General features: G+C 33.6%; 1 protein-coding gene and 1 long non-coding RNA gene across 2 annotated transcripts in view; one reads left to right on the forward strand and one right to left on the reverse strand.

The window, feature by feature from the left end:
* The window catches only part of LOC143224727 (putative chitinase 10), an 83,816-nt gene that overhangs the window by 41,126 nt on the left and 15,614 nt on the right, over window positions 1–27,076 (forward strand). The window contains exons 3-9 of the mRNA XM_076452986.1: window positions 10,216–10,476; window positions 11,608–11,786; window positions 13,301–13,425; window positions 18,563–18,686; window positions 21,937–22,122; window positions 25,258–25,377; window positions 25,716–25,995. Of these exons, the coding sequence (XP_076309101.1) occupies window positions 10,216–10,476; window positions 11,608–11,786; window positions 13,301–13,425; window positions 18,563–18,686; window positions 21,937–22,122; window positions 25,258–25,377; window positions 25,716–25,995 (1,275 nt within the window). The remainder of the gene's footprint in view (window positions 1–10,215; window positions 10,477–11,607; window positions 11,787–13,300; window positions 13,426–18,562; window positions 18,687–21,936; window positions 22,123–25,257; window positions 25,378–25,715; window positions 25,996–27,076) is intronic.
* Window positions 21,937–23,905, reverse strand: LOC143224729 (uncharacterized). Its single transcript, XR_013013420.1, has 2 exons — window positions 23,388–23,905; window positions 21,937–22,229 (listed from the first exon to the last, which is right to left on the reverse strand). It is a non-coding gene; the product is annotated as an uncharacterized LOC143224729 (long non-coding RNA).

The raw sequence follows: 27,076 nt of genomic DNA on the forward strand, positions 1-27,076 counted from the left end.
CCAGGAGACAAATCTAGGTATTTATAGGTAAAATTGGTATTTTAAAACCAGGAGACAAATCTAGGAATTTATAAGTAAAATTGTTATTTTAAAACCAGGAGACAAATCTAGGTATTTATAGGTAAAATTGTTATTTTAAAACCAGGAGACAAATCTAGGTGTTTATAGGTAAAATTGTCATTTTAAAACCAGGAGACAAATCTAGGTGTTTATAGGTAAAATTGTTATTTTAAAACCAGGAGATAAATCTGGGTATTTATAGGTAAAATTGTTATTTTAAAACCAGGAGACAAATCTAGGTGTTTATAGGTAAAATTGTTATTTTAAAACCAGGAGACAAATCTAGGTGTTTATAGGTAAAATTGTTATTTTAAAACCAGGAGACAAATCTAGGTGTTTATAGGTAAAATTGTTATTTTAAAACCAGGAGACAAATCTGGGTATTTATAGGTAAAATTGTTATTTTAAAACCAGGAGACAAATCTAGGTGTTTATAGGTAAAATTGTTATTTTAAAACCAGGAGACAAATCTAGGTATTTATAGGTAAAATTGTTATTTTAAAACCAGGAGACAAATCTAGGTATTTATAGGTAAAATTGTTATTTTAAAACCAGGAGACAAATCTAGGTATTTATAGGTAAAATTGCTATTTTAAAACCAGGAGACAAATCTAGGTATTTATAGGTAAAATTGTTATTTTAAAACCAGGAGACAAATCTAGGTGTTTATAGGTAAAATTGTTATTTTAAAACCAGGAGACAAATCTAGGTATTTATAGGTAAAATTGTTATTTTAAAACCAGGAGACAAATCTAGGTGTTTATAGGTAAAATTGTTATTTTAAAACCAGGAGACAAATCTAGGTGTTTATAGGTAAAATTGTTATTTTAAAACCAGGAGACAAATCTAGGTGTTTATAGGTAAAATTGTTATTTTAAAACCAGGAGACAAATCTAGGTGTTTATAGGTAAAATTGTTATTTTAAAACCAGGAGACAAATCTAGGTGTTTATAGGTAAAATTGTTATTTTAAAACCAGGAGACAAATCTAGGTGTTTATAGGTAAAATTGTTATTTTAAAACCAGGAGACAAATCTAGGTATTTATAGGTAAAATTGTTATTTTAAAACCAGGAGACAAATCTAGGTGTTTATAGGTAAAATTGTTATTTTAAAACCAGGAGACAAATCTAGGTGTTTATAGGTAAAATTGTTATTTTAAAATCAGGAGACAAATCTAGGTGTTTATAGGTAAAATTGTTATTTTAAAACCAGGAGACAAATCTAGGTATTTATAGGTAAAATTGTTATTTTAAAACCAGGAGACAAATCTAGGTGTTTATAGGTAAAATTGTTATTTTAAAACCAGGAGACAAATCTAGGTGTTTATAGGTAAAATTGTTATCTTAAAACCAGGAGACAAATCTAGGTGTTTATAGGTAAAATTGTTATTTTAAAACCAGGAGACAAATCTAGGTATTTATAGGTAAAATTGTTATTTTAAAACCAGGAGAAAAATCTAGGTGTTTATAGGTAAAATTGTTATTTTAAAACCAGGAGACAAATCTAGGTGTTTATAGGTAAAATTGTTATTTTAAAACCAGGAGACAAATCTAGGTGTTTATAGGTAAAATTGTTATTTTAAAACCAGGAGACAAATCTAGGTGTTTATAGGTAAAATTGTTATTTTAAAACCAGGAGACAAATCTAGGTATTTATAGGTAAAATTGTTATTTTAAAACCAGGAGACAAATCTAGGTGTTTATAGGTAAAATTGTTATTTTAAAACCAGGAGACAAATCTAGGTATTTATAGGTAAAATTGTCATTTTAAAACCAGGAGACAAATCTAGGTGTTTATAGGTAAAATTGTTATTTTAAAACCAGGAGACAAATCTAGGTATTTATAGGTAAAATTGTCATTTTAAAACCAGGAGACAAATCTAGGTGTTTATAGGTAAAATTGTTATTTTAAAACCAGGAGACAAATCTAGGTATTTATAGGTAAAATTGTCATTTTAAAACCAGGAGACAAATCTAGGTGTTTATAGGTAAAATTGTTATTTTAAAACCAGGAGACAAATCTAGGTGTTTATAGGTAAAATTGTTATTTTAAAACCAGGAGACAAATCTAGGTGTTTATAGGTAAAATTGTTATTTTAAAACCAGGAGACAAATCTAGGTATTTATAGGTAAAATTGTTATTTTAAAACCAGGAGACAAATCTAGGTGTTTATAGGTAAAATTGTTATTTTAAAACCAGGAGACAAATCTAGGTGTTTATAGGTAAAATTGTTATTTTAAAACCAGGAGACAAATCTAGGTGTTTATAGGTAAAATTGTTATTTTAAAACCAGGAGACAAATCTAGGTGTTTATAGGTAAAATTGTTATTTTAAAACCAGGAGACAAATCTAGGTGTTTATAGGTAAAATTGTTATTTTAAAACCAGGAGACAAATCTAGGTATTTATAGGTAAAATTGTTATTTTAAAACCAGGAGACAAATCTAGGTGTTTATAGGTAAAATTGTCATTTTAAAACCAGGAGACAAATCTAGGTATTTATAGGTAAAATTGTCATTTTAAAACCAGGAGACAAATCTCGGTGTTTATAGGTAAAATTGTTATTTTAAAACCAGGAGACAAATCTAGGTATTTATAGGTAAAATTGTCATTTTAAAACCAGGAGACAAATCTCGGTGTTTATAGGTAAAATTGTTATTTTAAAACCAGGAGACAAATCTAGGTATTTATAGGTAAAATTGTCATTTTAAAACCAGGAGACAAATCTAGGTGTTTATAGGTAAAATTGTTATTTTAAAACCAGGAGACAAATCTAGGTATTTATAGGTAAAATTGTCATTTTAAAACCAGGAGACAAATCTAGGTATTTATAGGTAAAATTGTTATTTCAAAACCAGGAGACAAATCTGGGTATTTATAGGTAAAATTGTCATTTTAAAACCAGGAGACAAATCTAGGTGTTTATAGGTAAAATTGTTATTTTAAAACCAGGAGACAAATCTAGTTATTTATAGGTAAAATTGTTATTTTAAAACCAGGAGACAAATCTAGGAATTTATAGGTAAAATTGTCATTTTAAAACCAGGAGACAAATCTAGGTATTTATAGGTAAAATTGTCATTTTAAAACCAGGAGACAAATCTAGGTGTTTATAGGTAAAATTGTCATTTTAAAACCAGGAGACAAATCTAGGTGTTAAATAAAACAAACAAAAATAATTATGAAGGAACTGTTTCTACATCCATATAGTGTAGTTAAAGAACACACAAATCAGAGCCATAAAATATCATTGGCTACGACATTGACAAAAGAAACAATAAATGACACATCGTCAACGAATCAAAGTCAAATAGTTATCCATAAAATAAGCTCGACAGACATAAATTATTTCCAACATGTCTGAACTAGTTGTTCTCGAATTTCTCATCAGAATGATCGCTACCTGTTTTATTTGTTTCCGGCCTTCATAAGAAGAAAGTATATATTACGCAGAATAATCATATAATGGGCCCGGCATGGCCTAACGCGTAAGGCGTGCGACTCGTAATCCGAGGGTTGCGGGTTCGCATCCCGGTCGCGCCAAACATGCTCGCCCTTTCAGCCGTGGGGGCGTTATAATGTGACGGTCTATCTCACTATTCGTTGGCAAAAGAGTAGCCCAAGAGTTGACGATAAGTGGTGATGACTAGCTGCCTTCCCTCTAGTCTTATACTGCTAAAATAGAGACGGCTAGCGCAGATAGCCCTCGAGTAGATTTGTGCAAAATTAAAAACAAACAAAGAGACAAGTGCTTATCACTTTACTCAGATAAGGTTTCTTACCTCAACAGTTAGATTCGTACAAATCCGGCTTTTCTTCTGCCCCCTCTCAATGAGAGCTGAGCTCATCTCAAGGGGTGGTATATATATGTATACTTGTACAATTTCGTACAAGTAAGATTTTCCCTGGTTAAATTTTATTTGTAATAGTGAATAACCTAAGTAGTGTTGGATCCATCTAGTACCGTATGTCTTACTAACAATTACTAGGGTATTAACCTTTGATTAACCCTTGTTTTGTGCTTTATCCTTACGTCAGAGATTATCTAGCGATTTACAGAGTAACAATAGGGTTATCTGTGAAAGTTGTCACATTATTATAAGTAACGGCTGTCTAAAATCCAAATTTCTTGATAAAGATTAACATAAAAACGGATATTGGCAGTAGATGCAAGATGAAGTCAGGATACTATCCAGTTAAAAACCAATAATATCAAAGTTTACGTTAACACTGGAGCCAATACAAGTGCTGGAAGTCGTTATTTTAAAACAAAACACCAGATTAGGAGAATCAGGAGTTTTAAATTACGGAGCTTAGGTTTACAAACCATCTGTTTTTAGGTCACCTATGACCAGGGTCTTTCGTTGGAGGGACTTGTTCCACTGGTTCTACTTGTTAATTTTCCTTGGCCTGAAGCTTTTAACTTGATGAATTAGTTAGACTGTTAGAAAAAAAGAAACTTTACACTTGTTCTTCATTTCATATTGAGCTATTGTATGTTTAGTAAAGGAAAAAGATATTGTTTTTACACCGACTAGTTAAATTTAGAAACTACTTTTTAAAAGAATATATAAACAAATCTGTACAAGTACAAGTAATACCTATCATAACATAACTATCAACTGTACCGATCACCTGTCGTGTACTAGTACAAGTAATACCTATCATAACACAACTATCAACTGTACCGATCACCTGTCGTGTACTAGTACAAGTAATACCTATCATAACATAACTATCAACTGTACCGATCACCTGTCCTGTACTAGTACAAGTAATACCTATCATAACATAACTATCAACTGTACCGATCACCTGTCGTGTACTAGTACAAGTAATACCTATCATAACATAACTATCAACTGTACCGATCACCTGTCCTGTACTAGTACAAGTAATACCTATCATAACATAACTATCAACTGTACCGATCACCTGTCCTGTACTAGTACATGTAATACCTATCATAACATAACTATCAACTGTACCGATCACCTGTCCTGTACTAGTACAAGTAATACCTATCATAACACAATTATCAACTGTACCGATCACCTGTCCTGTACTAGTACAAGTAATACCTATCATAACACAAGTATCAACTGTACCGATCACCTATCCTGTACTAGTACAAGTAATACCTATCATAACACAAGTATCAACTGTACCGATCACCTATCCTGTACTAGTACAAGTAATACCTGTCATAACATAACTATCAACTGTACCGATCACCTGTCCTGTACCAGTACAAGTAATACCTATCATAACACAACTATCAACTGTACCGATCACCTGTCCTGTACTAGTACAAGTAATACCTATCATAACACAACTATCAACTGTACCGATCACCTGTCCTGTACTAGTACAAGTAATACCTATCATAACATAACTATCAACTGTACTGACCCCCTATTCTGTAACACTACAATTAATCTCTGTCATAACACAACTATCAACTGTACAGATCACCTGTCCTGTACTAGTACAAGTAATACCTATCATAACACAACTATTAACCATGGAAACCGATCCTCACTTCATTATGCGGAAGAAGACAGACTTATGTTCTGTCGGATCATTTATGACCCCTTCCATATATTCTTCCATTATATTGATAAATCATTATTTGTCTTTTTCCTATGATATTAGCATAACACATTCCTTATACAAGTTGCTCATAAAAGATATTCTGTAATCATAAATCACCTTAGATCTGTATCGAGTCTCCTACATTTAATAAGGCTCTCAGTATGTCTATATCTCGTTCAGTACACAGCTTGTCCATTTTCTACAACGTTTCTTCCAAAGTTTTTCACACCGCTATGCACGAGGGGCTGGACTAATCATAGCGTCTGAACCTTGGTTTATCGCTTGAGTGTCATTTTCGACCACTGAATGTATTGTAAAACAGTGTGTTTTTTATTAAATATACCTTGCCTAGTTTACAGTCCATTACTTTAGGCCCAGAGGCAAACCACCTGTGTTATTTTTTGTGTCTTGAACTAATTAGTTTGCCCCAAATAGTTCGTTTTCCGCTGTTTTCCAGCAATTGTTTGGTTTAATTATACTCCTTATTTGGAAAACTACGTGTTAAATGTGCAATAGAACACGAAGTAACTGTCGGTGCTGTGCACATTGTAATGATAACACGAGTAAAGGTTTCAGTTTTGGTTTCGACTTTATTTTCCTCAATGTTTTGTTGATAGGGAAGTTTCGTGACTGTGAAAGGTGTAAGCTTCAATTACAATCTGTGAAAACGGTAATTACCTAAATAGGGCATTTACGTAGACTGTGATTAGAAAGTGAAAATTTTTAGTATCACACAAAATTCTCGGAGTTATTAAAATTCAGGTTAGCCTCCCAAGAGCTAAACATAAGCTTCAAAACGTTGTTAAAGCTACCAAAGAACAATTATTTGTTACTCCTTTTCTAAAAGTATGTCAAGTTCTGACCAGAATTATAAATAGTTCAAACACGTGACACCAGTGGTTAAAAACTAAAGAAAAAATGAATTTAAAATACATAATATTGTTTGTTTGTGTTTTTACAAAGTCACATTGCAAAAACGGCTCGTTTGGGTTGAGAAAATATTTTACGTAGAAGAGCGAACAACGTTTCGACCTTCTTCGGTCATCGTCAGGTTCACAAAAAAAGAATGGGGTAACTGACCGGAAGCTGACCACATGTTTGGAAGGGGTTGTGTAACTGAGTGTCGGAATGTAGAGGGCGGTGTTAGATGTTTGAATATATAATTTTATTTATTTTATTATATTAATATAGGTATAAAGGCGTTCCTTTATATTGGTTTATTTTGGGCTTAAGTTGTTGTATAAGTGAGGCTTCTTTAATTTAGCCTTTGTTTATGTTTGTTTTTTTACTTATACAACAACTTAAACCCAAAATAAACCAATACAAAGGAACGCCTTTATACCTATATTAAATATAATAAAATAAATAATATAAAATTATATATCCAAACATCTAACACCGCCCTCTACATTCCGACACTCAGTTACACAATCCCTTCCAAACATGTGGTCAGCTTCCGGTCAGTTACCTCTTTCTTTCTTTGTGAACCTGACGATGACCGAAGAAGGTCGAAACGTTGTTCGTTCTTCTATGTAAAATATTCTCAACCCAAACGATCCGTTTTTACATATATATTTCTCTACAAGTGGGTTTTCTCGACATCACTAAAAAGTCACATTGGACTACCTGCTGTATTCACCACAGGGAATCACAGCTCATATCATACTTTTATCACAGCTCATATCATACTTTTATCACAGCTCATATCAAACTTTTATCACAGCTCATATCATACTTTTATCACAGCTCATATCATACCTTTATCACAGCTCATATCAAACTTTTATCACAGCTCATATCATACTTTTATCATAGCTCATATCATACTTTTATCACAGCTCATATCATACTTTTATCATAGCTCATATCATACTTTTATCCTACCCGGGGACAAAAGAGATCAGGAGAAACACAGGAAATTTAAATAATGGAGTTAACCACACAGAAGACGACTTAACTTTTTCTTTGCTGTTTGTTAACCACATAGAAGACAACTGAATTTTTTCTTTGCTGTTTGTTAACCACATAGAAGACAACTGAACTTTTTCTTTGCTGTTTGTTAACCACATAGAAGACAACTGAAGTTTTTCTTTGCTGTTTGTTAACCACATAGAAGACAACTGAACTTTTCTTTGATGTTTGTTAACCACATAGAGACAACTGAACTTTTCTTTGCTGTTTGTTAACCACATAGAGACAACTGAACTTTTTCTTTGCTGTTTGTTAACCACATAGAAGACAACTGAACTTTTTCTTTGCTGTTTGTTAACCACATAGAAGACAACTGAACTTTTTCTTTGCTGTTTGTTAACCACATAGAAGACAACTGAACTTTTCCTTTGCTGTTTGTTTCCACATAGAAGACAACTGAACTTTTCTTTGCTGTTTGTTAACCACATAAAAGACAACTGAACTTTTTTTTTGATGTTTGTTAACCACATAGAGACAACTGAACTTTTCTTTGCTGTTTGTTAACCACATAGAGACAACTGAACTTTTCCTTTGCTGTTTGTTAACCACATAGAGACAACTGAACTTTTCTTTGCTGTTTGTTAACCACATAGAGACAACTGAACTTTTCCTTTGCTTTTGTTAACCACATAGAGACAACTGAACTTTTCTTTGCTGTTTGTTAACCAAATAGAGACAACTGAACTTTTCTTTGCTGTTTGTTAACCACATAGAGACAACTGAACTTTTCTTTGCTGTTTGTTAACCACATAGAGACAACTGAACTTTTCTTTGCTGTTTGTTAACCACATAGAGACAACTGAACTTTTCTTTGCTGTTTGTTAACCACATAGAGACAACTGAACTTTTCCTTTGCTGTTTGTTTCCACATAGAGACAACTGAACTTTTTCTTTGCTGTTTGTTAACCACATAGAGACAACTGAACTTTTCTTTGCTGTTTGTTAACCACATAGAAGACAACTGAACATTTTCTTTGCTGTTTGTTAACCACATAGAAGACAACTGAACTTTTCCTTTGCTGTTTGTTTCCCACATAGAAGACAACTGAACTTTTTCTTTGCTGTTTGTTAACCACATAGAAGACAACTGAACTTTTTCTTTGCTGTTTGTTAACCAAATAGAAGACAACTGAACTTTTTCTTTGCTGTTTGTTAACCAAATAGAAGACAACTGAACTTTTCCTTTGCTGTTTGTTAACCACATAGAAGACAACTGAACTTTTTCTTTGCTGTTTGTTAGAGTTGTCTTTTAGAGTTATTTTCATTTTATAAAAACGTGGGTTCTTACATTAAAATATGGGCGTTACTCGCGATTTACTGGTCAGTTGTATGTAGTTGTTTGAGATTCCTAGTTTAGTAGAGCTATTTCAGGATGCGTCGTACTGTAGCAATTTTAGAAAAAACTGGTATATGGTGAGGAAGTTTAAATGTAACGCTAACGTTCATAATAATGCCTGACTAACATGGATTTAGTAAAAAGGCTTAATTATAAGGGCCCGGCATGGCCAGGTGGATTAAGGCGTTCGACTCGTACTCTGACGGTCGCGGGTTCAAATCCCCGTAGCACCAAACATGCTCGCCTTTTAAGCCGTTGAGACATTGTAATGTGACGGTCAATCCCACTATTCGTTGGTAAAAGAGTAGCCCAAGAGTTGGCGGTGGGTAGTGATGACTAGCTGCCTTCCCTCTAGTTTTACATTGCTAAATTAAAGACGGCTAGCGCAGATAGCCCTCGTGAAGCTTTGCGCGAAATTCAAACAAAAACAAACTTAATTATAAAGAAAGCGTTCATAATAATACCTGACTAACCTGAATTTAGTGAAAAGGATTAAGTATAACGTTCATAATAATACTTGACTAACCTGAATTTAGTGAAAAGTATTAAGTGTAACGTTCATAATAATACTTGACTAACCTGAATTTAGTGAAAAGGATTAAGTATAACGTTCATAATAATACCTGACTAATCTGAATTTAGTGAAAAGGATTAAGTATAACGTTCATAATAATACCTGACTAATCTGAATTTAGTGAAAAGGATTAAGTGTAACGTTCATAATAATACTTGACTAACCTGAATTTAGTGAAAAGGATTAAGTATAACGTTCATAATAATACCTGACTAATCTGAATTTAGTGAAAAGGATTAAGTATAACGTTCATAATAATACCTGACTAATCTGAATTTAGTGAAAAGGATTAAGTGTAACGTTCATAATAATACTTGACTAACCTGAATTTAGTGAAAGGATTAAGTATAACGTTCATAATAATACCTGACTAATCTGAATTTAGTGAAAAGGATTAAGTATAACGTTCATAATAATACCTGACTAATCTGAATTTAGTGAAAAGGATTAAGTATAACGTTCATAATAATACCTGACTAATCTGAATTTAGTGAAAGGATTAAGTGTAACGTTCATAATAATGCCTGACTAATCTGAATTTAGTGAAAAGGATTAAGTTTAACGTTCATAATAATGCCTGACTAATCTGAATTTAGTGAAAAGGATTACGTTTAACGTTCATAATAATGCCTGACTCATCTGAATTTAGGTGTTGTATGTGTTGATTTGTATTTCTTAGGTTCTGGTGGAAACTCAAAGAAGGTGGTGTGTTACTACACAAACTGGTCGCAGTACAGACAAAACATAGGAAAATTTTATCCAGAAGATGTTGATCCATTTCTCTGCACCCACATCATATTCGCTTTTGGTTGGATGAAGAAAAACCAACTGTCTGCTCATGATGCTTCGGACGAAAGTAAAGATGGCAAGAAAGGTCTCTATGAGCGAGTTACTGAGCTGAAGAAGAAAAACAGCGATCTGAAGATTCTCCTTGCTGTGGGTAAGTTGTTCTCTGGCGAATGGACGTTGAATTAAAGGTCTGTCGTTTGTGTAAAAATTGAATGTAACCAGTCATGGAAACTGCAGTAGATAAACATTCACATTTTACTACTCTGTAATATGAGCAAACACGAGATATTCACCTGTATTAGTTCTATATTTTTCTCCGCTAGGACATATCTTGATCTATAAACTCAAGAAAATAAGATAATCTTGTAAAATGCAATTTTTATTAAAATCTTAAGATAGCATAGTGGCTGGTTTTCAGGTGAGTTTTTATGGAAAACAATTTATTAAAAGATAAATTTGAATGAATTACATAGGAAGCAAGTAGTGGTTAGGAGTGTCTTACATTCTGAAACTTAATAAATATAAATCATAAAACGTATTTGAAAATCCATCATATAAGATCCAGATTAAAACAGAATGGATTAAAAAATATTTTGACACGTTTGAGTAGCTGTAATGTGAAAACGAGCAAAGAAGATATAACTTAGGAAGTTCTGTTGTTGAACATAATTGTTGTCATATTTAATGAGTACATTAATTAGGTCTGTTAAGTATACATATTTAATGGTATTTAAGACAGTTGTTATATTTAACCAGTACTTTAGTTAGGTATATTAAGTACATATATTCAATGCTGCTTAAGACCGTTGTTGTGGTTAATCAGTACATTACTTAGGCTTATTAAGTACATATATGTGATAGTGTTTTTAAGACTCTTGTCATATATAACCAGTTAGGCCTATTAAGTACGCAGATTTAAGTTAGTTAGTACGTTAGTTAGGCCTATTAACTACATATATTTAATGGTGTTTGAGACGCCTGTTATATTTAATCAAGGCATTGGTTAGGCCTATTAAGTACACACATTTAATAGTGTTTAAAGACAGTTGTATTCATTTAATGAACTAGTTTAGTCCTCTAACTTTCTCTACATTTTTTTATATTCTGTTAAAACTGGCAAAAGAAATAGTTAACTAAGTAACTAAACTCCAGTAATAACAGTTAAAAAAAATAAATATATCAACGTTTCGCAAGGTTAACTTTCTTTACCCTGATTTAGCCTTATTATATATTAGATGTTATTTATCGATGTTATAGATATAATTTCATTTCTTAACGTCAGGGGGCTGGTCATTTGGCACGAAGAGGTTTAAAGATATGGCTTCAAACAGCTACAACCGAAAACTATTCATTTTCAGTGCAGTGGAGTTTCTCAGGCAACGGAACTTTGATGGTTTGGACTTGGACTGGGAATTTCCTCGGGGGACAAGCGATAAGACCAACTTTGTCGAACTAGTCAAGGTGAACAATATGTTTACACTCGGAAATCCCAAGACTACCAAACTGATGTTTTCGTGGTCATTGTTTGAATATTCGTTTACTTAAGTACATAGTCACCTGTTATTGTCGTGTTTGTGCTGTTTACTTGTGGAGCAAAGGTTTATTACCTGTAGGGAAAGTCAATATTTAAGGATGGGCAGCTTAATGTTGTTGTTTGTAAGGAAAAATCTCAAAATGTTTTCAAAGTAGAAGCAAGCCATCGGAAAATCAAAGTGTGTACCCCACCTAGTATCCTAATTAAATTAATCTGTTTTGTTGGGTTATATTTCCAATATTTTAACTTGGATGCTAAATAGAGAGTGCATGAAGTAATATTGGAACATTATAGACGATGTCATGTAAATTCAGTAACTTTGATAAGTATGTATAAACAAAACCACATTATAAATACTAGAATCAATGTTTTGCCTTAAACGAGTAGTGAATAGTGAATGAGCTAGCAATGAATCAGTTACTCAGTGTAGGTCAGTAAAGTACTTAGTTGTAGTAAAGTGTTTGTATCAGTGCTAACGATCGAACATATTCAGTTGATTAGGTATGAAACTGTACATGTAAATAAGTTGTTTTTTTTTAATTTTAATACCGTTTGTAAAGTATTTTGTAAAGCTAGGCTTACGACAACTTACAACAGTATAAAAGCTTGTGGAAATGTTAAACAATATTGTTGTGACGTCGGCTGGACTGCATATTATTTTCACCAAATAATTTTAAAAGAAACCGCCCAACGAGGGATTTACGTTCCAAAACTATTACGTTTATTGGAAAAGTATTAAAAACTGAATCGTAAATTGTATCTAAGCAACGGTTGTGGCTTAGTGGTAAGATTTCTCGGATTGTGAATCCGTGGTTCGCATCTCTCTTTTCTGCAAAAATGCATTCAGCACTTTGAGGCAGTAACTGAACTCTGACCTGGCAGTTTATCTCATGTGAGGCTCAGCTTGGAAAGACCAAAATGAAGTAAATAACAAAAGGTAATCTGTACCTATGTGTCAGTTATTGAAATCTATATGTGTTTACAGGATATTTCGTTTGTGTCCTATAGTTTGTAATTGAGCCTCTTTTTTGAATGTAGTATCGATTACAGGTTTCAAAATTGGAACATGGAATCATTCACGAATTCATAATAACAAACATGGATCCGCCAACAATGAATTTTTTTAACAGTCTAATACAGTGTGATCTAATTGACCCTTATCAAATGGCGTCAGGATTAGATGTTATGTAGACAGAATGTTAAGATCTTTTGTTAGCTTGTTTTATCATTCAGCCACGTAAGGCTATTTGCTGTATCCATCGAGGACAGTCGAACCCCAGATTTTAGCATTGTAAATCCTTAAACTTACCGCTGTCCCATCGGAGGACAAGAAGGTGCTATATAAAGATGTAATTCAATAGAGAAATACGAATTTCAAAGACAAGCAATAGAAGAATATATTTTTAAAGTTCATATTCTCAATTTGGTTTTCTTTTTACAGGAGATTCGAGAGACTTTTGAGGCTGAGGCCAAGGAGAACCGCTTGCCGCGTCTTTTGTTGACAGCAGCTGTTTCCGCTGGAGCTGAGAATGTAAAAGGAGGATACGACGTGCCAGCTGTTGCTGCGTAAGTTGTAATGTTGTAGGGAAGAGACAAAAAACACATCAGTATTTGTGACATGTTTGTAATATAATAAAGTGGAGACAGAAACACCTCTCTGTTTCATATCCTTGGTACATTACTTCCTAACATTGTCACGGACACACATGTGTATGTCCATGTCATGAACACGTACATAGTACTGTCCACAATAACAGGTGAAAAATAACATTTTATTACCCTTCATACTTAGTACAACAGTAACTCAGTGGATGTGTTTGAGTTACAACATTTCATTACCCTTCATACTTAGTACAACAGTAACTCAGTGGATGTGTTTGAGTTACAACATTTGATTACCCTTCATACTTAGTATATCAGTAACTCAGTGGATGTGTTTGAGTTACAACATTTGATTACTCTTCATACTTAGTACAACAGTAACTCAGTGGATGTGTTTGAGTTACAACATTTGATTACCCTTCATACTTAGTACAACAGTAACTCAGTGGATGTGTTTGAGTTACAACATTTGATTACCCTTCATACTTAGTACAACAGTAACTCAGTGGATGTGTTTGAGTTACAACATTGATTACCCTTCATACTTAGTACAACAGTAACTCAGTGGATGTGTTTGAGTTACAACATTTGATTACCCTTCATACTTAGTACAGCAGTAACTCAGTGGATGTGTTTGAGTTACAACATTGATTACCCTTCATACTTAGTACAACAGTAACTCAGTGGATGTGTTTGAGTTACAACATTTGATTACCCTTCATACTTAGTACAACAGTAACTCAGTGGATGTGTTTGAGTCACAACATTTGATTACTCTTCATACTTAGTACAACAGTAACTCAGTGGATGTGTTTGAGTTACAACATTTGATTACCCTTCATACTTAGTACAACAGTAACTCAGTGGATGTGTTTGAGTTACAACATTTGATTACCCTTCATACTTAGTACAACAGTAACTCAGTGGATGTGTTTGAGTTACAACATTTGATTACTCTTCATACTTATTACAACAGTAACTCAGTGGATGTGTTTGAGTTACAACATTGATTACCCTTCATACTTAGTACAACAGTAACTCAGTGGATGTGTTTGAGTTACAACATTTGATTACCCTTCATACTTAGTACAACAGTAACTCAGTGGATGTGTTTGAGTTACAACATTTGATTACCCTTCATACTTAGTACAACAGTAACTCAGTGGATGTGTTTGAGTTACAACATTTGATTACTCTTCATACTTAGTACAACAGTAACTCAGTGGATGTGTTTGAGTTACAACATTTGATTACCCTTCATACTTAGTACAACAGTAACTCAGTGGATGTGTTTGAGTTACAACATTTGATTACCCTTCATACTTAGTACAACAGTAACTCAGTGGATGTGTTTGAGTTACAACATTTGATTACCCTTCATACTTAGTACAACAGTAACTCAGTGGATGTGTTTGAGTTACAACATTTGATTACCCTTCATACTTAGTACAGCAGTAACTCAGTGGATGTGTTTGAGTTACAACATTGATTACCCTTCATACTTAGTACAACAGTAACTCAGTGGATGTGTTTGAGTTACAACATTTGATTACCCTTCATACTTAGTACAACAGTAACTCAGTGGATGTGTTTGAGTCACAACATTTGATTACTCTTCATACTTAGTACAACAGTAACTCAGTGGATGTGTTTGAGTTACAACATTTGATTACCCTTCATACTTAGTACAACAGTAACTCAGTGGATGTGTTTGAGTTACAACATTTGATTACCCTTCATACTTAGTACAACAGTAACTCAGTGGATGTGTTTGAGTTACAACATTTGATTACTCTTCATACTTATTACAACAGTAACTCAGTGGATGTGTTTGAGTTACAACATTGATTACCCTTCATACTTAGTACAACAGTAACTCAGTGGATGTGTTTGAGTTACAACATTTGATTACCCTTCATACTTAGTACAACAGTAACTCAGTGGATGTGTTTGAGTTACAACATTTGATTACCCTTCATACTTAGTACAACAGTAACTCAGTGGATGTGTTTGAGTTACAACATTTGATTACTCTTCATACTTAGTACAACAGTAACTCAGTGGATGTGTTTGAGTTACAACATTTGATTACCCTTCATACTTAGTACAACAGTAACTCAGTGGATGTGTTTGAGTTACAACATTTGATTACCCTTCATACTTAGTACAACAGTAACTCAGTGGATGTGTTTGAGTTACAACATTTGATTACCCTTCATACTTAGTACAACAGTAACTCAGTGGATGTGTTTGAGTTACAACATTTGATTACCCTTCATACTTAGTACAACAGTAACTCAGTGGATGTGTTTGAGTTACAACATTTGATTACCCTTCATACTTAGTACAACAGTAACTCAGTGGATGTGTTTGAGTTACAACATTTGATTACTCTTTATACTTAGTACAACAGTAACTCCCTGGATGTGTTTGAGTTACAACAGTTGATTACCCTTCATACTTAGTACAACAGTAACTCAGTGGATGTGTTTGAGTTACAACAGTTGATTACCCTTCATACTTAGTACAACAGTAACTCAGTGGATGTGGTTGAGTTCAGTAAACAGTTAATATATTATGTGTCCTACTTTTGTTTTAATAACTGGAGACAATCTTTCATATATTGCTGCAACATATGTAATCAAAGTGTCTTTTGTGATTTTATTCCAAGTACTTCTAATGCACTTCCATAAATTTTATTTGGAAGTAGCTTTTGATCCATCAATTCCCAGATTTGTTTAAATTAATTGATATCTGGGCTCTGTGGGAGTCATTATATAATTTGAGTGATATCTGGGCTCTGTGGGAGTCATTATATAATTTGAGTGATATCTGGGCTCTGTGGGAGTCATTATATAATTTGAGTGATATCTGGGCTCTGTGAGAGTCATTATATAATTTGAGTGATATCTGGGCTCTGTGGGAGTCATTATATAATTTGAGTGATATCTGGGCTCTGTGGGAGTCATTATATAATTTGAGTGATATCTGCGCTCTGTGGAGTCATTATATAATTTGAGTGATATCTGGGCTCTGTGGGAGTCATTATATAATTTGAGTGATATCTGGGCTCTGTGAGAGTCATTATATAATTTGAGTGATATCTGGGCTCTGTGAGAGTCATTATATAATTTGAGTGATATCTGGGCTCTGTGGGAGTCATTATATAATTTGAGTGATATCTGCGCTCTGTGGGAGTCATTATATAATTTGAGTGATATCTGGGCTCTGTGGGAGTCATTATATAATTTGAGTGATATCTGGGCTCTGTGAGAGTCATTATATAATTTGAGTGATATCTGCGCTCTGTGGGAGTCATTATATAATTTGAGTGATATCTGGGCTCTGTGGGAGTCATTATATAATTTGAGTGATATCTGGGCTCTGTGGGAGTCATTATATAATTTGAGTGATATCTGCGCTCTGTGGGAGTCATTATATAATTTGAGTGATATCTGGGCTCTGTGGGAGTCATTATATAATTTGAGTGACTCTAGAAACTTCTTTCTTAGTTAAGTCTTCATAGATTAGATGAGTGTTTGAGGTCATTATCTTCTTGGCAGTAGAATAATTCACCAATAATACACAAACTACTGGACATACCATGACGCCAGTATCTGAAGGCACTTATGCTGGTGCATTATTCCATCTATTTTATAAATATCACCAGTAGTCTTAACATATAAACATTCCCAAAACATCACACCCCATGCTTCGTCGTAAGTGCTAGGCATTGAGGTAGGTATCTTTCACCTTTTCTTCCGCCAGATGTACAACGTACACTTTACACCAGATATTTCAAACTTGAACTCACCTGTCCATAACACCCTTTCCTAATCACCAACAGTCCAGTTTTTATACATTTTAACAATCTTCAGTCTCTTGACAATATTTGGATGTTAAAGTAAATGTATTTTTAACTGCTACACAACCAGATATTCTGGTTGAGTCTTCTTCATACTGTATTTTTAACTGCTACACATCCAGATATTCAGGTTGAGTCTTCTTCATACTGTATTTTTAACTGCTACACATCCAGATATTCAGGTTGAGTCTTCTTCATACTGTATTTTTAACTGCTACACAACCAGATATTCTGGTTGAGTCTTCTTCATACTGTATTTTTAACTGCTACACAACCAGATATTCTGGTTGAGTCTTCTTCATACTGTATTTTTAACTGCCACACTACCAGATATTCTGGTTGAGTCTTCTTCATACTGTATTTTTAACTGATACACAACCAGATATTCTGGTTGAGTCTTCTTAATACTGTAATTTTAACTGCTACACAACTAGATATTTTGGTTGAGTCTTCTTCATACTGTATTTTTAACTGCTACACAACCAGATATTCTGGTTGAGTCTTCTTCATACTGTAGATCTGGACACTTTTCTGTTATTTGGTACATATCGGTACCATATGCTACCTCCTTGCTTGTTTATTTCATTAAAGTTAAGACACCACGTGAGGTACCATGACAGTTATCTCAGACCCTAAATTTGATCAGTATGTTCATTCAACCAGAACCCTTATTACACGTCATTAGTATAAGGGAATTATAAAGAATAATAAGTATTGTCACTCTGGTTCATTCAGTTGTTAACAGTGAAGCATAGTGGTGAAACTTACATTCTGTAATAGAATGGAAATAATGACATATTATTGTCTTGTCCTAACACTGTACAGAACTGTATATATGTCCTTCTCTAGAACATCCCATGGAATATCTTTATACTTTTAGCGATGAAAACTGTCTAAATAACAAACACAAGCTTCGAATTTTATTAACGTGAAGAAGTGACCAAACTTTGCTCGTAGTTTCATGTGTTTTTGTTTATATTCCTTATCTAGGATCAACATAATATTAGAAACAACATAATATTAGCAGAATTGTAAATTAGCAGTGAAAGAGCTAATATAACTTAGACTAAAAAAATTGTTTATCTCTAACCAGAAATGTGTTTGAAAGTTGACCGGTCTAAAACTAATGAAATGTTTAATACAATGTATGTGAAATAAATCTTTGTTATTTTTTTGTTCTTATCATAATAAAATTATAAAATAATAACTTCAACTTTTTCTTTGCTGCTACTTTAGTTATGTGGACTTTCTCAATGTTATGTCATACGATTTTCACGGAAAATGGGAAAGACAAACAGGCCATAACAGCCCTCTGTACGCACCGAAAGATGAAACCAACTGGAGAAAGCAGTTATGTATTGTATGTATATCATGTTCAAAAACGTATTCTATGATGTATGATCAAACGTTGTGTATCGTCTGTAAAAACGTATTATGTAATGTATGATCAAACGTTGTGTATCGTCTGTAAAAACGTATTATGTAATTTATGATCAAACGTTGTATATCGTCTGTAAAAACGTATTATGTAATGTATGACCAAACGTTGTGTATCGTCTGTAAAAACGTATTATGTAATGTATGATCAAACGTTGTGTATCGTCTGTAAAAACGTATTATGTAATGTATGATCAAACGTTGTATATCGTCTGTAAAAACGTATTATGTAATGTATGATCAAACGTTGTGTATCGTCTGTAAAAACGTATTATGTAATGTATGACCAAACGTTGTGTATCGTCTGTAAAAACGTATTATGTAATGTATGATCAAACGTTGTGTATCGTCTGTAAAAACGTATTATGTAATGTATGATCAAACGTTGTATATCGTCTGTAAAAACGTATTATGTAATGTATGATCAAACGTTGTGTATCGTCTGTAAAAACGTATTATGTAATGTATGATCAAACGTTGTGTATCGTCTGTAAAAACGTATTATGTAATGTATGATCAAACGTTGTGTATCGTGTGTAAAAATGTATTATGTAATGTATGATCAAACGTTGTGTATCGTGTGTAAAACGTATTATGTAATGTATGATCAAACGTTGTGTATCGTGTGTAAAAACGTATTCTGTAATGTATAATTAAACCTTGTTTAGAAATGTATTCTAGGAACTATGTCAAACATTGATGAAACGACTTATTTACATAACGTTCAGGGTGCCTCCATTGCTGATCAAATCATCTGTTCACAGAATGTGTAAGGTCTAGTAGTTAACACATCAGAACGTGTATTAGAGGGTCCACCGTTTGCGATCCATTTCTGTTGGTGTGTTATAAGAATGACGGCCTAACAGTTGACACTGGTAATGATCTGTCTGTCACTTCAATACCAGGAATGGCTAAGGTTGATTGTCCTTGTTCAGCTTTACGGCATAAAAATGACATTTATCATTTCTGATGAAATAACGTGTTCCCATGATGCATCAGGTGGGGTTATAATAAATGACTTACTTTAACATTGTTACGATCATAAATTTAGCTTAACCCTTTTGTTGTCAACGTTAAAGATTTTATTAATCGTACTTCACGAATTTAACCCTCTAACGGGACTTTTTGAAATTAAATCAAGCGACTAATTTCAGACAACGTAAACTAAAGCCAATTTTGATTTTATAATTCCACATAGTGATATTAATATTTGCGGGAGTAATCATCTTGATACGTATCATATTAATGTTTGCGGGGGTAACCATCTTGATACGTATCATATTAATGTTTGCGGGGGTAACCATCTTGATACGTATCATATTAATGTTTGTGAGGGGTAACCAACTTGATACGTATCATATTAATGTTTGCGGGGGTAACCAACTTGATACGTATCATATTAATGTTTGCGGGGGGTAACCAACTTGATACGTATCATATTAATGTTTGCGGGAGTAACCAACTTGATACGTATCATATTAATGTTTGTGGGGGTAACCATCTTAATACGTATCATATTAATGTTTGTGGGGGTAACCAACTTGATACGTATCATATTAATGTTTGTGGGGGTAACCAACTTGATACGTATCATATTAATGTTTGTGGGGGGTAATCAACTTGATACGTATCATATTAATGTTTGTGGGGGTAATCAACTTGATACGTATCATATTAATGTTTGTTGGGGGTAATCAACTTGATACGTATCATATTAATGTTTGCGGGGGTAACCAACTTGATACGTATCATATTAATGTTTGTGGCGGGTAACCAACTTGATACGTATCATATTAATGTTTGTGGGGTAACCAACTTGATACGTATCATATTAATGTTTGTGGGGTAACCAACTTGATACGTATCATATTAATGTTTGTGGGGTAACCAACTTGATACGTATCATATTAATGTTTGCGGGGTAACCAACTTGATACGTATCATATTAATGTTTGTGGGGTAACCAACTTGATACGCATCATATTAATGTTTGCGGGGGTAACCAACTTGATACGTATCATATTAATGTTTGTGGGGAATAACCAACTTGATACGTATCATATTAATGTTTGCGGGGGTAACCAACTTGATACGTATCATATTAATGTTTGTGGGGTAACCAACTTGATACGTATCATATTAATGTTTGTGGGGGTAACCAACTTGATACGTATCATATTAATGTTTGTGGGGTAACCAACTTGATACGTATCATATTAATGTTTGTGGGGTAACCAACTTGATACGTATCATATTAATGTTTGTGGGGTAACCAACTTGATACGTATCATATTAATGTTTGTGGGGATAACCAACTTGATACGTATCATATTAATGTTTGTGGGGGTAACCAACTTGATACGTATCATATTAATGTTTGTGGGGGTAACCAACTTGATACGTATCATATTAATGTTTGTGGGGGTAACCAACTTGATACGTATCATATTAATGTTTGTGGGGGTAACCAACTTGATACGTATCATATTAATGTTTGTGGGGGTAACCAACTTGATACGTGTCATATTAATGTTTGTGGGGGTAACCAACTTGATGCGTGTCATATTAATGTTTGTGGGGGTAACCAACTTGATACGTGTCATATTAATGTTTGTGGGGGTAACCAACTTGATACGTATCATTGAAGTTAGTCTCTTCCCCCGTCCCCGTCCACAACAACAACAGAAAACTGAAACCCACTAGTACAGCAGTAAGTCTACGGATTTACAACGCTAAAATTAGGCATTCGATTCACTCTTGGTGAGCTCAGCCCGGTGTGGCTTTGCTATAAAGTTTCTTTGTTTGTTTTGGATTTCGCACAAAGCTACTCGAGGGCTATCTGCGCTAGCCGTCCCTAATTTAGCAGTGTAAAACTAGAGAGAAGGTAGCTAGTCATCACCACCCACACGAATAGTGGGATTAACCGTCACATTATAACGCCCCCACGGCTGAAAGGGCGAGCATGTTTGGCGCGACGGGGATGCGAACCCGCGACCCTCGGATTACGAGTCGCACGCCTTAACACGCTTGGCCATGCCGGGCCCTTGCTATAAAGAAAACACACATTACGATATATAAATATTTATTATTATTATTATTATATGATTCGTTCATTGTTGATTTTATCACATAAACAGTTTTTTCTCTCTTTAAATTAAATATTTTCAACACAGGATTATGGAGTAAAACTCTGGGAGAAACTTGGTGCCCCTAAAGACAAGCTGGTCATTGGAATGGCAACCTACGGCCGTAGTTTCACGTTGGCTGATCCAAGAAAGAACAGTGTTAATGTTCCAACAACAGGGGGTGGAAAGGCTGGGGAGTACACCAAAGAAGCTGGTTTTCTAGCTTATTACGAGGTAAGACCAGCTCTGCTGTAAGACAGTACTGACCATGTTCATTACTTAAGGGAAACATGTAGCTCGGAATGTGAAAGTTGACAAGTTCTCTCTTCTACTGTTCTCAACTAAGTAAGATTTAAAAAAACAAACAAATCTTGGATACTTGTGATGTAACTTTCTATTTTAACAACGTATATCTCCAGAATTTAAAAAAAAATGCTTTCTAAATACCTGGTTCTAACTCCTGGTCCTTCACTGACCATATCAGGTTAAGACGTAACATAATGTTACGACAGATATTTTATCCTAAACAACCCATCCTCTAACTATCGTTATCATTTTGATCGGTCGAAACGTAACTTAGTGGTCAGTAGATGTGTTACACCCTGAATAACTGCTTTGTTAACACATTTGTTTTAATCTATTTTGCATGATTTCCTTTTTATTTTTATATTAACCAGTCGTTTAATTATCATGGTTAATTATAATTATTATGTTTAGTATGAACAAGGTATTTAGATTTGTCGTTCGTTAATTAGCAAAACAAATAATAACGAAAGCTGATAAACTAATACAATAATAATTGATAATTTATAATGATCTCTGTGACCCCAAAGGTATCCTCAAGTGAAATTAAATTTATTTATCATGAAACATCTGATAAGAAACAAAACTGTAAACATGAAACATCTGTATTTCCATTTCACATATTATAAAACATGAATAATAATAAAGCAGCCACATACATGACAACTTATCTTTTCACTTGTATTATAGAACATGTAACAATAATTAAACAAAGTCATATAATCAAAACAGTTTTCTTAAAATTCTAATTTGCCATTTATATCATACTTGAATATAGGACTGAACACCGGACATTTAAACAATACTTGATTATTATGAAATAGAACAATAATTAATTTTCTCTATTATGTGACCTGTATATACAGTATCTAGGTCTGCCATATTGCCACCTTAATTTACTATTTTAATTAAACTGTATAGATAGATCTAGGACTATTTAAACTCTCGAGTTTACTTCGTTATGTGCCTTGGTGGACTCAGAATAGCCCGATTTGGCTTTGCAATAAGAAGACATACACACACACACACTCGTTATGTGACCTACGTGGTAACCGAACAACTAGATAATTATTAAGTGTTTAAATGTCGTACATATTTTTTTATATCTAACTGGCCGGTGTCCAGTTACCATCATATTCAAAGTATCAGAAAGTTTAGCTCATTTTCATTTTGCTTATATATGTTTTTAACCTTACCTTTGACCTCCACAATTTAACTTTTTCTGATATTCTGATATGTCGTGAAGTATTCATTCTATGAACAATCTTTTCTGTGGAAGATTACGGCGTGTTTTTCTTTCTTCAGTTATGGATTAAATACTTTGTTCGAAAATACTGTTGTAGAAAAATTCATATAGAATTATAATGAGACGTAAAACTTTTATAGCTAACGGAAAAACGTAATACAATATTTTGTTTTCCATAATAAGCTCATTTGCATATGCCAAAATATTTTTTTATATGCAATAATAGTCTCTGGACAAAACGCCCGACATTTGGTCACCGGTCTTGCCTATCGTCCGAAAAATAAAAGAGAGATATTTTCTGAAGGGCTTAAAATAATGAAACGAAATTCATAGTAACGACTCAAACATCTTTTGATTAATAGCAAAACTGGAATTTAAAAAGTTTTCAAGGCTTATAAGACGATGTTTGTAAGTTATATTAAGATATTGGTGGCAACCATGGAAATTGTGTCATGGTAAAATAACCAGGTCGTCCAATAGGGAGAGGGTGGGTAGGTAGTTCACCATATTAGTGTGTGAGAAGAACGAATTATCTGTAGGATAATTATCTGTTCATTGTAGGATAATTAACAGGATATTTCATCTAGATCTCGTGCAGCGTGACGTAGAAATAGTTTTCAGCCTGCGACAGGTTGTGAAGGGAAAGTAAACAAAATAACAAAGGACATAAACATTCAATCATATTCTCGATGGTTAGGGTGTATTCTGCATTTCATTATCCCATTCTTTAAACATTGTTTTTATTTGTTTCACTTTTTATTTTCAGTTAACAGAAAGTCATTTCATGTACCTACATATCTCAAATCAATTTTAACTTTCGAATTGGGTCACCGTTACGTTTTCCCATAGTTGTAGTGAGAAACTTTGCCAATGATAATTTTGGTCAATATAATTTCGTAAGTAGAATCTATATTTTAAAAAATAACAAAAAACTCTAAAATCAATTGTACCAACAGTATTAACATGTAGGTTCATTGTAAGTGTTTAAAACTTTGTTCGGGTGCTTCGTTCACCCGAGACGAGTTTTGGCTGAATGGCGTTTAGTCGGACCAAACCACAAGTTAGTGCTAACACTTTGTTTACTCGCTAGTGACGTTGGGGACTGGAATCTCTTCTATTTAATAATATGTAGCCTCAGGCTTATCTATTTTCAGAGCTGACCTCCATTAGAAGCTGTTATACAGCTTATTGTCACGTGATAAAGTTGTAATATATCTCACCATTTGAATAGGTGAAATGCTTCAAATAAGATGTTAAATTCGTGTCCCATTTAGTATAAAATTTATGTTAAATTTTTGTTACTTAACGACATGAAAGTTATGTTATTTAATGCACAAATTATAACATTATTTGACATAAATTTTCACCAAATTCATGTTGGAACAAGCAAACGTTTAACAACTTTTTGGATAGCACAGGCATTCGTTAAAGTTTATATTAACCGGTATAAACACTGCATAATGTTACATTGGCCGTTAGAAACACCACATTATGTGTTACAAGTCAAAGTAACGTCAGCTCTTACAAACACTAGAATTATATTAGCTATTACAGACTGCAAAATAAAGTTACAATACCTGGCATAATCAATGGATTATGTTTCTAAAATCTCTGATATTATTGAGGCTACCACTGGTTTTAAGGATAAAAAGTTAAAGTAAGTTAATTACTTGAAAGTAGCAAATTATTTAATTATTTCATAATTAAATATTGATGCCAAAAGACGTACAGCTGGTGATAAAATTTATGCTATAAGACAGGTTATCGATTTTGTATTAATAAAACAAGTTTTAATAACCTGCTTTCTGCTTTCTTATAAGGTATGCGAAATGTTGAAAAAGGGCGCCACCTATGTGTGGGACGACGACATGAAGGTACCCTACGCGTATCTCGGAGATCAGTGGGTTGGATTTGATGACGAACGAAGCATAAGAATAAAGGTAGGTAAATAAACCAATCGCTTTGCAATAATTTCCTGCATCAATCAATATTTAAATATGTTATTTTATTTCTTGTGGTAAAATATTTTCAGCTTTCTGTTCGGGCCACCAGGTGTCTCTGTAAGAGTAAGCTATTTAATAAGGAGTATATCATAGCGCATAGTATATCCAAATTTGAAACTGACCCGATTCTTCTGAAACTAACAACAGCATGATTGAAGTAGGTGGTTTTAATTTTTATCCAAAATGTTATTTTGAATTGTTATTAACAAGAGTTACGTAGTGATTCATGTACAATCTTTGTCAACGATGGCTACAAATCGAATTTCCTTCTGCAGATGAAATGGATAAAGGAGCATGATTATGCTGGAGCCATGGTATGGACTGTGGACATGGACGACTTCAAGGGGTCCTGTACTGAAAGAACTTATCCCCTCATAGGAGTTATGGCAGAAGAATTGCTAGGAAGACCCAGCAAAGGATCAACTTACAGTCTAGAGAGTATAATTAAGACAGCCCCCAAGCCCACTTTGCCTCCAGCCAACTCTGTTGATATTATCAGGCCAGAGACATTACAAAAACCAGAGGACATCGAAACTGTTGCAGTGAAAATTCCAGGTTTGTCTAAACTGAACTTTAGGACTAATACTGCAGAGTGATTTTGTTCCAACTAGATGTACTTCATTCCAGTTGGATAAGCGATGAGTTAACCTGTGGGATGTTCCATTAGAACAATAAGAAAACATTACTCAGTTTAACTTGTCTGACCCGCTGTCGAATTGAGAGTTACTATTGATTTGCGGTAACACTGTGGTGATTATATATCAGTCGTTCTATACGTTTGACCTATAGGATCACTTCAGTCTAATTATTAAATATTATTTTAAAATTAGATATTAATATTACTATTTAGCTTTATTCTACTTTTTGGTTGCTATTTGATTCTGTGTTGCTAGTTGTGTGGATACGATCCTGGATAGTATTAAAAACATTGTGGTGTGTTTGTTATCCACTCAGTTTGGAACTGAGCGAATACGTGACGTTAGTTGACAAAGTAGAAGTTGATAATATACCTAACGTTAGTTGACAAAGTAGAAGTTGATAATATACCTAACGTTAGTTGACAAAGTAGAAGTTGATAATATACCTAACGTTAGTTGACAAAGTAGAAGTTGATAATATACCTGACGTTAGTTGACAAAGTAGAAGTTGATAATATACATGACGTCAGTTGACAAAGTAGAAGTTGATAATATACATGACGTCAGTTGACAAAGTAGAAGTTGACAATATACATGACGTCAGTTGACAAAGTAGAAGTTGACAATATACATGACGTCAGTTGACAAAGTAGAAGTTGACAATATACATGACGTCAGTTGACAAAGTAGAAGTTGACAATATACATGACGTCAGTTGACAAAGTAGAAGTTGACAATATACATGACGTCAGTTGACAAAGTAGAAGTTGACAATATACATGACGTCAGTTGACAAAGTAGAAGTTGATAATATACCTGACGTTAGTTGACAAAGTAGAAGTTGATAATATACCTGACGTTAGTTGACAAAGTAGAAGTTGATAATATACATGACGTTAGTTGACAAAGTAGAAGTTGATAATATACATGACGTTAGTTGACAAAGTAGAAGTTGATAATATACATGAAGTTAGTTGACAAAGTAGAAGTTGATAATA

The sequence above is a fragment of the Tachypleus tridentatus genome, chromosome 9, assembly GCF_004210375.1.
Source record: "Tachypleus tridentatus isolate NWPU-2018 chromosome 9, ASM421037v1, whole genome shotgun sequence".
Classification (NCBI taxonomy): Eukaryota; Metazoa; Arthropoda; class Merostomata; order Xiphosura; family Limulidae; genus Tachypleus; species Tachypleus tridentatus.